Source organism: Carcharhinus amblyrhynchos, chromosome 7, assembly GCF_965287045.1.
Source record: "Carcharhinus amblyrhynchos chromosome 7, sCarAmb.v2.hapA, whole genome shotgun sequence".
Classification (NCBI taxonomy): Eukaryota; Metazoa; Chordata; class Chondrichthyes; order Carcharhiniformes; family Carcharhinidae; genus Carcharhinus; species Carcharhinus amblyrhynchos.
The window spans coordinates 10,116,237-10,127,832 of record NC_137330.1 but is presented as its reverse complement, the minus strand read 5'-3'; the positions used below and the strand labels follow the sequence as shown (position 1 = coordinate 10,127,832).

The 11,596-nt window shown below is 42.4% G+C and overlaps 1 protein-coding gene across 1 annotated transcript in view; it reads left to right on the top strand.

The window, feature by feature from the left end:
* Positions 1–11,596, top strand: part of LOC145345346 (uncharacterized) — a 197,781-nt gene that overhangs the window by 1,440 nt on the left and 184,745 nt on the right. The window contains exon 2 of the mRNA XM_080193161.1: positions 2,930–3,490. Coding sequence (XP_080049287.1) covers positions 2,930–3,490 — 561 coding nt within the window. The remainder of the gene's footprint in view (positions 1–2,929; positions 3,491–11,596) is intronic.

The window sequence follows — 11,596 nt, the reverse complement described above, 5'->3', positions numbered from 1 at the left end:
AGCCTAGTAAACCTCCTCTGCACTCCCTCCAAGGCCAAAATATCCTTGCGTAAGTGCGGCGACCAAAACTGCACACAGTACTCCAGCTGCAGCAAGACCTCCCTACTTTTATATTCAATCCCCCTCGCTATGAAGGTCAGCATCCCATTAGCCTTCCTGACCACCTGCTGCACCTGCAGGCTGGGTTTTTGAGACTCATGCATAAGGACCCCGAGGTCCCTCTGCACCGTCGCCTGCTGCAGTTTTTCTCCACGTAAGTAATAGTCCTTCCTACCATTATTCCTACCAAAGTGGACCACCTCGCACTTGCCAACATTAAATTCCATTTGCCAGTTCCTGGCCCATTCGCCCAGCCTATCTAGATCCTTCTGCAGACTCTCCACACCCTCCGCGCAATTTGCCGTTCCACCAATCTTGGTGTCATCAGCAAATTTCGACACCATACACTCGGTTCCCTCCTCCAGGTCATCTATATAAATGGTAAATAGCTGAGGCCCCAGCACCGACCCCTGGGGCACTCCACTAGTCACCAACCACCAATCTGAATAGCACCCATTGACCCCCACTCTCTGCCTCCTATTTGACAACCAATCCTCTATCCACGCTAACACCCTACCCCCAACTCCATGTCCCTCGACCTTCTGCAATAACCTCTTGTGAGGTACCTTGTCAAACGCCTTCTGAAAATCAAGAAAGACCACATCCACCAGCTCTCCTCTATCCACCGCCCTAGACACATCCTCATAGAAATCCAATAAATTTGTCAGACACGACTTCCCCTTAACGAAACCGTGCTGCGTCTGCTCTAATAAGCAATTCCCCTCAAGATGCCTCGCTATTTCCTCCTTGATGACGGATTCTAACATTTTACCTACAACAGACGTTAAACTAACCGGCCTACCCTCATGATTTCAAGGAGAACAGACCCAAATTCTCCAATTTAACCTCATAACTGAAATTTCTCATCCCTGGAACCATTCTTGTAAACCTCTTCTGCACTCCCTCCAATGCGCTCACACCTTTCCAAGAACATCCTTCCAAGTGTGGTTCCAAGAACTGTGTAATACACCAGCTGAGGTCAAACTAGTGTCTTGTATATGTTCAGCATAATCTCCTTGCTCTTGTAATCTATGTCCCTAATATCAAGAAATTAAAATTTTCTTGCTGAATAGCTTATGTGACGATTACAGAAGCAAGGATCAACCTCTCTATAAACTTTGTGGATTTTTTTGGATGAGCACTTTATCTATAAAGTGCATACTTGATAGATCTTTATTTGTTAGCTGAAAACATTGCTATTTAAAAAGAGGTAGATTGTGAATTCACAATCACAGCAAATGGCTCAGTCTTGAAACAGTATCCTGTCGTCTTTTCAGATGGTGACAGATCTGCTATTTATTTTCGGCAAAGTTATTTTGTTATATTTACAACTTGGTACATTAAGAATGATTATTTAGCATTAGTATAATGCTGAATTACAAAAGTGCCTTTTCATCTTTGTGATCAAGTTCAAAGTCAGACATACTAATTGGATAAAATTGGACTATGATGCCTAGTTTGCTGCACACATGAAGAGAAAATTCTGGACAAGGAGTGTACAATTTTGAAGTATGTGCTTATAAAGCATACAAAGAAACAGGAGATCAGAGTTTTTGTTGGCCATATCAATCACTTCTCAATAATCATAGTTTCACAGGAAAAGTTTTGAATTTGGCATAAGTGTTACTTATCTGACATCCGATCCAGTGAACCATAGAATCCTGCAAGTGCAGAAGGAGGCCATTTGGCCCATCAAGTCTGCCCTGACTTTCTGAAAGTCCATCTTACCCGGGCCCATGCATTCCCCCCAATCACTGTCCTATCCCCGTAGCTCCACACATTTACCATGGTTAGTCCAGCTAACCTACACATCTTTGGACACTAAGGGGCAATTTAGCATGGCCAATTCACCTAAACTGCATATCATTGGACTGTGGGAGGAAATTAGAGCACCTGGAGGAAACACACGCAGACACAAGGAGAACATTCAAACTCCACACAGACAGTCACTCAAGGACAGAATCAAATCTAAGTTTTTGGCACTATGAGGCAACAGCACTAACCACAGTGCCACCATGTCACCCTTATGGGAGTGTTGTTTGGTTAAATCAGGCAGGAAGATAAAATAGATGTGGGTTTCTCATACATAAATGGAATTTGGAGCCTATGTGAAGAACTTTGCAAAGGTTATCAAAGATCCATCTTAAAGGTTATGAAATATGCACCTTATATCAAGCATTTTTGAACAGTTTTGAAACAGTTTTCTTTGTAAACTGGACTTATATCTATGGACTTCCATATTTGGTATTATTGAAATAGATGTTGCTTTGCGAGAAGCACATGCATGTTATTTTCTTCAAAATACAACTGAAGAAACCTGTGGCTCACGAATTAAAAATTCCTACCATTCCATGGCCTTTAAATACTTTTTTTGTGACTTTAATAACCTTTTTTTATTCATTTGTGGGACATGGGCATTGCTGGCTGGCCAGCATTTATGTCCATCCCTAGATGCCCAAGGGCAGTTGAGAGTCAACCACGTTGCTGAAGCTCTGGAGTCACATGTAAAAAAAATTTCCTTCCCTAAAGAACCAGATGGTTGTCGACAATGGTTTCATCGTCATCAGTAGATTCTTAATTCCAGATTTTTTAAATTGAATTCAAATTCCACAATTTGCTATGGTGGGATTCAGACCCAGGTCCCCAGAGCATTATTAGTGAAAAAATACAGATGGGAACACCAAACAGTTCGATGCAATGTTACATGTGTCTTACTCAAATATTTAAATGTACATAAATTTTAGCACAAAAATAATATTGTTACCAACCTACTGGATAATATGTACATTATTCCTTTGTAGTAATACCATTTTTCTTTTTTTCCTTCTAGGCTGCAGAACTGCTCCAAATGACTTGGTTTTCATTTTGGATGGCTCATTTAGTGTTGGACCAAAAGATTTTGAAATAGTCAAAAACTGGATTGTCAACATATCCAGCAGTTTTGAAATAGGAACAACGTTTACAAAAGTGGGTGTCATACAATACAGTGATGATCCTCAACTGGAAATTCCTTTGGACAAATATAGGTCTAATGAAGACCTGATGAAAGCAATGGAAGCTATATTATATAGGGGTGGAAACACTAGAACAGGAAAAGCTATAACATTTGGAGTTAACAATGTGTTTGCTACCTCAACCAGGGCTGCAACTGCTGTGACAAAAGTAGCAATTGTACTTACGGATGGAAAGTCCCAGGATGATGTGAAACACTCAGCAGAGGAAGCAAGGAGTAAGAGAATTATACTGTTTGCAATTGGAGTTGGTCAGGAAGTAGAAGATGCAGAACTTCGGGCAATTGCTAATAAGCCGTCATCTACATATGTGTTCCACGTAGAGGACTACACTGGTATCTCCAGAATTAGAGAAATAATGAAACAGAAGCTTTGTGAAGGTAAGTAGTTTTTTCTTTATGTAACAAAAAAATTTGTGTGTGAGGATGGCTCCCAAAAAGTGTTTCATACTAAAATAAAAACAACAAACTTTCTTGCAAAACAATTTTTATAAAGAAAAAGCTCAGATCATTGAAGGCTATGGGCCAAGTCCTGGCAATTGGGATTAGGTGGGCAGGTCAGGGCATTTCATGTGTCGGTGCAGACTCAGTGGGCTGAAGGGCCTCTTCTGTGATTCAGTGTAAAAATATCCTGAACAATATGCTGTAAGATTATGGCCACAATCTTACCAGCTCGTAGGGGGAGCAATGTCTGTGGATGGGGGAGAGAGGGAATTTGGAAGGGGTGGGAGCGGTGACAGGAGACCTCCTTGTACAATAAGAGATTGGGGTGCCTGTACAATGGCACCCCTTGAGCTCAGCAGGTGGCTTTTCCTGCAAGATTCCCCTACTGGTGACAAATGCATTAGGCACTTTTTTTGGCCAAGTGCCACAAGATTGCTTTTTTATAACTCACCCAAAAAATGAGTCTACAACTCTCCCGTTTTCTTGTTCATTCAGCAGTTAGAATTATTTTTCAGAAAATTATGCCCTATAATTTTTCCATATGAAAACTTAATGCTATTTTATTCAATTTCTGTTTGATGCAAATTGCATTACTGTTCATTGGTTAAGTCCATTTATATATATAATTGCTGGTTCATTTTTGTTTAGAAAGCATTAAAAGACTGAAAACAATATATTAATGTAACCCAGAATTGCTTGATTTGAGACTATGGTTGGAATTTCCATTCCGGAGGCTAGGTCCAGTGACAGGCAGGAAAGTTAGTCTGATTCTCACTGGACAGTGGGACAGGTGAACACGCACGATCTTCTACTTATCAGCTCATTAATTATGCATCATTTGAAGTACTGCATTTCCAGAGTCCTTGCTGCTGTGATTCATAATGGAGAAGCTTTCAGGTGTGAGCATCCACGTCCTGGGATATACTAGTGTACGTCTATCACCTTTCGTCACCTCTAGATCTAGAGCACCACTGGCAGTACACCCCAAGGTGGGACCAATGCTTGCTATTGCAGTGTTCCATATTTGTCTGCCTCTCGTCCTCATACAGGCCCTGCTTCTTCTTACTGTCAGGCTCTTGCTCCTCTAGGTAATGTGTCAACAGTAAGGGTCTTCCTTTCCATCTGGATGAGAGCCATTAACTAAGACAGGTTTGCTTGCAGCTGCATCATCAATGCCTCAATGTATGAGTGAACGAATTAAAATGATAAATTAAGTGAGCAAATCCTTTACAGGTTTCACTTTATCTCAGCAGCAAGTGCCAAGTTCTTCACCTGGCTTCCATCTAGACATGGCATCCCCACCCCAACCCTTCCAAATAAAGAATGGCATGGAAGATCAGAGATGGTTATTTCTCCCATTCATAGATGAATCCATATGGAGACATTTGCTCTTTGACAAGGCTGATGAGAGTTGCATGCCGGAAGCCTAACATGGACACTTTTCCACTTATCTCCACTCCCCTCCAGATTCAAGAGAGGGACCATTGCCTGTGGAAACATAAAAGACTAAGTGTATAATTCCTTGTCAGTCATGACCATTCACCCAGGCAGATGGATGTTTGGTGTTGCAGATTGACTGCCCTCCACCAGCCATGCCCTTTCGAGTCATTCTACCTCCCTCCCTATCTTCAACCATGCCTGTGGTTGCAGACGACGGCAAATGGCCCCCCCACATCGCCAGACACTCTGCTCGATCCCTGTAAGCCTACTTCCACGGCCAGTCTTCACTCCATCTTCCACCCTATCCTTTTCCCCAACACCACCCCACCCCTTCCCACCCTCCTCCACAACCCCTCCAGCCTCCAGTCTTCACCTGCCTTCCTTGCACAGCTTTGGCACAGTGTTTGTAATGGCACTTCCGTGGAGTTATACCCCAAAAAGAGGAAGAACATCAGTTCATCAACAATTTTGAATTATGTTGAAGTTCACCAGATGCACATCATATATATATACAGCTGGGAAACAGACCTGTTGCTGGTGGGGAATTCAATTAGCAAAGAAAGTGTAATTCCCATGAGTTAGTCTATCAATGAGCATTCATGAAATGCAAATGAATGCAGATATGGTCCTTGACAGTGATCAGTCGGAAACTAGCCTCTAACCTGGAATTAAAGTCAAGATAACAAAATTTCAAGCTAATATTCCACTTGCGAAAAACTGACTTTTTCCAGAACACCAAAGTTGTTGCCTCTGCTTGCCACAATCCTTGCCACTGCTGGGAACAGAAGGTTCTGCCCCATTGTTAAGGCATTGAGGCTGTTTTTGTATACCGAAAGCAGAATAGCAAAGGCAAGTTCTGCTTTCGGTAGACTGCACTCCACTGTATGGAACGTTGAGGAATGAGCCCAGCAACAAAATTGAAGGTCTACAGTGCCGTGGTACTCACTACCCTCTTGTATGCCTGTGAAACGTGGACTGCGTATCAAAGGCATGCAAGAAAGCTCAATCATTTCCACATGACTTCTCTTCGCAGAATATTACGTATTAGATGGCAAGACAAAGTACCAGACACTGAAGCTCTCTCTAGAGCAAGTCTACCATCAGTCCACACACTGCTGATGAGAGCACAGATCCGGTGGGCAGTTCATGTCATTCGTATGTCAGACGAGCACATACCCAAGCAGTTTCTTTTTGGGGAACTCTCAGCTGGAAGATGCTTGCGTGGAGGGCAGAAGAAACATTACAATACTTAGGCCTCCCCGAAGTCGCTTGACATAGACACAACCACCTGGAAATGCTGGTACAAAACCGTCCTACCTGGCACTGCCTCATCCACAAGGGCTGTTAAGCTTACAAAGCAAGGTGCATTGCTGAAGCATAAGTTAAGCGTGAGCTACTCAAGTCCAGAGCCACCAGCACAATGACTACAGTGCCTACACACGTCTGCCCAATATATGCCAGGACGTTCTGTGCCCAAATTGGCCTGATCAGTCATCTTCGGACACACCACATCCAGCCTCAAAATGACTAATGGTGTTGAGGTCCTCATTGACGATGATGGACGAACAACAACATTTGTGGATATTGGAAATAAGCTATAGTTTTAAGTTTAATTGATATTTCTGTATTGTTGTGTTGAGAAAGGGAGAACCTGAGTTTTGATTTCACTTAAAAGAGTTGCCTGTGGGTTTGTTTGTGTATTTGCATTTTAATAAGGTTTTATGATCCTTGAATTGGAGAGCTGTCTTCAAGAGGACTAGTGGTTCAGGGAAGTTAAAACAAAGTTGCAAAACTGGGCTGTTGTCTAACAACAGAGAACCCACACAGATACTGAAATAGAAAGCAGTTTTAGTTCAGTTAGTAGAAAGTGGACACAGAAGAAATCCAAGGATACAGCCAAAGGTAAGGTGACTCTTTACCTGTGAAGCAGTGGTGTTCTGTTAGTACAGCTGAATATTGAAGGTGCAGCCTGGATGCACATGATGATGCAGAGGAGAGAAACCTCAAAAGGAAAGGTTAAAACCCTGGAAGTAGATCCTGGTTGAAGTTGTCCAAGTGAAAGCATCACTTGGAAGGAAATTCCAAGGCGAGTTCTCCAGAAGTGGAGGTCCGAAACCCAAGGCAGAATTTCTGCGAGATCAATTGACTCTCTATGTGTTTCGAGGTGATTTGTTGATAAATCTACAGAAGTTGCTTTGTGTGGTATCTGTCACTTGGTTTCAGAAATTCTTGTGTTTCACCACAGATTGCCTACTGATTTACATGGATTGTATTTACTGTGAACATTAGATATAAGATAGACTTTACAACTTGTGTTATCCTTACAAATCTGTACCTATCTCTAAAGGTATAGTTGAGGTGAAGGAGTAGTATAATGTAGTTTATTTTTTCTTGTTTAATAAATGTTAGTTCCTTTGTTAAAAGTACATCAGCAGACTTCACTTTGCAGCCACCCTCCATGTTTCGAAACAAAATATAAAAGTTAAGATTTATCAGACTAGGTTCCACCCTAGGTTCTGATTTGTTCAGTAGTTATATTAGCTGGGATCATAACATTATGGGTGGAATCTTATCACACCAAAGAGATTTTCTGGTCCTGCTGCAGTGAACAGAGATTTGGCTGGGCACCAAATTCTCCATCCTCACCACAGATCCAGCAAGGCATGAACGGCCAGTAAGGTCGGAGAATTTGAAACAGTATACGTGGAGCTTTTGCTCAGCTGGCACAGAGAAATTAGGTGAAACAGCCTCCTGCTACATTGTAAACCTCTACATAGTTTTATGATTCCAGCTAGGGTAATGTGGTGAGGCAGGCTTTGGGTAGACATAGGAATGGTATTATGGCATGCATTCTGCTGTTTTCTTAGTGATGAAAATAAATAATTGAAAGCTTCAAAATAATGAAGTGATGATAGGACTTTTGCTCTTATGAATTGAACACTTGGTGTTGGTTTACATTTTAGTGTTATCCAGATAAAATTACCTTGGGGCAAACCTGTAACAATTTTTCATTTTATAACAATTCCTCAAGTTATTAATCTTGTGAGGGAGGTGACTAAGTATGGCATGCATATTTCAAAGCAAATAATCTGTGATTATTATTCAACTCTGAAAGCAATTGAACAAGGGAGATAAAAGATTTCCACAGGGGTGCGATCTTACCATTCAGGCCACACTCCCGCTGCAGCGAGATCTGAGAATTTGGCAGCCAACCAAATCTCAATTCATGCGGCGGGATGGGAAAATCCTGTTGGCGTGAACTGTGGTAAGATTCCAGCCTATATGTTATTTTTAGTGCAGCGTTTGCATCAAAGTCAGATGACCCTGAAAAAGAATTGCGGATACAACCTACGGAGATCCATCGTAGATGCCAAAAGACAGCATTGGACCAAGCTAGAGTCCCAGGCTATCCACACAGACTCCCACCAACTATGGTAAAGTCTGCAAGATGTAACAGGCTACAAGATGAAGATATGTAGAATGGCCGACACCAATGCACCGCTCCCCGATGAGCTCAATGCATTCTATGCTCTTTTTGAGCAAGAGGTCAGCAGGAGCATGCCTTCCACCCTGGAAGCCTCAGGCAAACCAATATCCAAGATCACCATTGCAGACATCAGATCAGCCTTCTCGAAAATCAAAGCGACTGATCCAGATGAGGTACCTGGACAAGCACTCGGATCCTGCACGGACCAGCTAGCAGGGGTATTCACTGACATCTTTAACCTCTCTTTACAACATCCAAGGTCCGTTTCTGCGCCAAGATGACCATCATCCTTGTACCCAAGAGAAACCAGGTGGCGTGCTTTAACGACTATCACCCAAGTGGCTCTGACATTCATCATTATGAAGTGCTCTGAAAGGTTAGACAAGGCACAAATCAATTCCAGCCTCCCAGATAGCTGGGATCCACTACAGTTAGGCACGATAGAAAGCATCCTCTCTGGTTGTACCACAGCATGCTACAGTTCCTGCTCTGTCCAAGGCTACAAAAAACCACAAATGAATGAAGCCCAGTCCATCACTCAAACCAGCCTCCCATCCATTGACTCTGTTTACACTTTCTGCTGCCTTGGAAAAGCAGACAGCAAAATTAGTTACCCCATGCACCCCAGACTTACTCCCTTCCATCTTCTTCTGTCGGGAAAGAGATACAAAAGTTATGTACCAACTGACTCAAGAAAAGTTTCTTTCCTGCTGCCATCAGACTTTTGAGTGGACCTACTTCATAGTAAATTGATCTTTCTCTACACCCTAGCTGTGACTGTAACACTACATTCTGCACCCTCTCCTTACCTTCTCTGTGTAGATGTGCTTTGTTGGTATAGTGTGCAAGAAGCAATACTTTTCACTGTATACTAATAAATGTGACAACAATAAATCAAATCAAACTCTTGTACGTGCTATTTTTGATGAAGTCAAAAATCCATTTATAACATATTGGTTAACAGTGTTCTTACAGAACAAATACAATAATTTGATGTGAAAGTATTAATCAGTGCGCTAAAAAGAGTGTATAGAGCAATTTCAACCTTTGTGATATTAATGTTACAGTATTCAATTTTGAATTGTTCTGTTGTAGAAATTTCAAGATGTCATGAATCATTGGAATCCATTAAGTATTTCTTTTTTAACTCATTCACAGGTCGTGGGCATCACTGATTTAGTTAGCATTTATTGCCTATATCTGATTCCCTTGAGAAGGTGATGGTGAATTGTCTTTTTGACAGTTTAGTGGTCTACTAGGCTCGTGTAAAGGGCAATTATGAGTCAACCTAGCTTACAATGAACCTGGAGTCAAAAACAAACCAGGCAAAATAAGAGATGGAACTATCCTTCTGTAAAGCACATTAGTTAATGAGATGGGTTTTTACAACAATCCGGTGGATGGAAATCTCCCATTTTGAGACTTGGTGTGATGGTGCAGTTTCAGCAGTACCTTTCCCAGTGGCCAGAATGGTGGGATCCCATGCCAAATTCTGCACTTGGAACCTTATTAAGTATACACAGGTGAGTACCCCTCTGAGCCACCTGCAGGCTAGCAGCTGATTAGTCTGACATCGAGTGTGTTGGTGGCACCATATTTAAATATTGGTCCAGCATACTCACATCACTCTCTCCAGCCCACCAGTCTTCACCAGACTGTGTAGGAAGTCTTCCTCAACTCAACCACTCTTATCCTGAGCCCATCACCTGCTAGGCACCTATACTCCACTTGATTTGATTTGAATTGATTTATTATTGTCACATGTATTAGCATCCAGTGAAAAGTATTGTTTCTTGCGTGCTATATAGACAGAGCTTATCGTTCATAGAGAAGGAAACAAGAGAGTGCAGAATGTAGTGTTACAATCATAGCTAGGGTGTAGAGAAAGATCAAATTAATGCAAGGTAAGTCCATTTAAAAGTTTGGCAGCAGCAGGGAAGAAGCTGTTCTTGAGTATGTTAGTACGTGACCCCAGACTTTTGTATCTTTTTCCTGATGGAAGAAGACAGAAGAGAGAATGTCCAGGGTGCATGGGGTCCTTAATTATGTTGGCTGCTTTGCCAAGGCAGCGGGAAGTGTAGACAGTGTCAATGGATGGGAGACTGGTTTGTGTGATGGATTGGGCTACATTCACGACCTTTTGTAGTTTCTTGCAGTCTTGGGCAGAGCAGGAGTCATACCAAGCTGTTACAACCGGAAAGAATGCTTTCTATGGTGCATCCGTAAATATTGGTGAGAGTCGTAACTGACATGCCGAATTTCCTTAGTCCTCTGAGACAGTAGAGGCGTTGTGGGCTTTCTTAACTATAGTGTAGGCATGGGAGACCAGGGCAGGTTGTTGGTGATCTGGACACCTAAAAACTTGAAACTCTTGACTCTTTCTACTTTGTCCTCATTGATGAAGACAAGTGCATGTTATCATATATGCTCCCTGAAGCCGATGACAATCTCCTTCGTTTTGTTGAAATTGAGGGAGAGATTATAGTTGCTGCACTAGATCACCAGATCCTCTATCCCATACCTGTACTCTGTCTTGTCATTGTTTGAGGTCCAACCCACTACCGTGGTGTTGTCAGCAAACTTGAAAATTGAGCTGGAGGGGAATTTGGCAACACAGTCATAGATGTATAAAGAGTATAATAGAGGGCTGAGAACACAACTTTGTGGGGCACTGGTGTTGAGGATGATTATAGAACATAAGAAATAGGAGCAGGAGTAGGCCATCTGGCCCTTCGAGCCTGCCCCGCCATTCAATAAGATCATGGCTGATCTGTCGTGGCTCAGTTCCACATTCCCGCCCTCTCCCCATAACCCTTAATCCCCTCTCTTATCAAAAACCCATCAACCCGCGTCTTAAAAATATTTAGCGAGGTAGCCTCCACCACTTCAACGGGCAGAGAATTCCAGAGATTCACCACCCTTTGAGTGAAGAAGTTCTTCCTCAACTCCGTTCTAAACCGCCCCCCTTTATCTTGAGGCTGTGCCCCCTAGTCCTACTGTCCTTTCTGAGCGGGAAGAGTCTCTCCACCTCTATCCTATCCATCCCATTCATCATCTTATACGTCTCAATGAGATCTCCCCTCATTCTTCTAAACTCTAACGAGTACAAGCCTAAT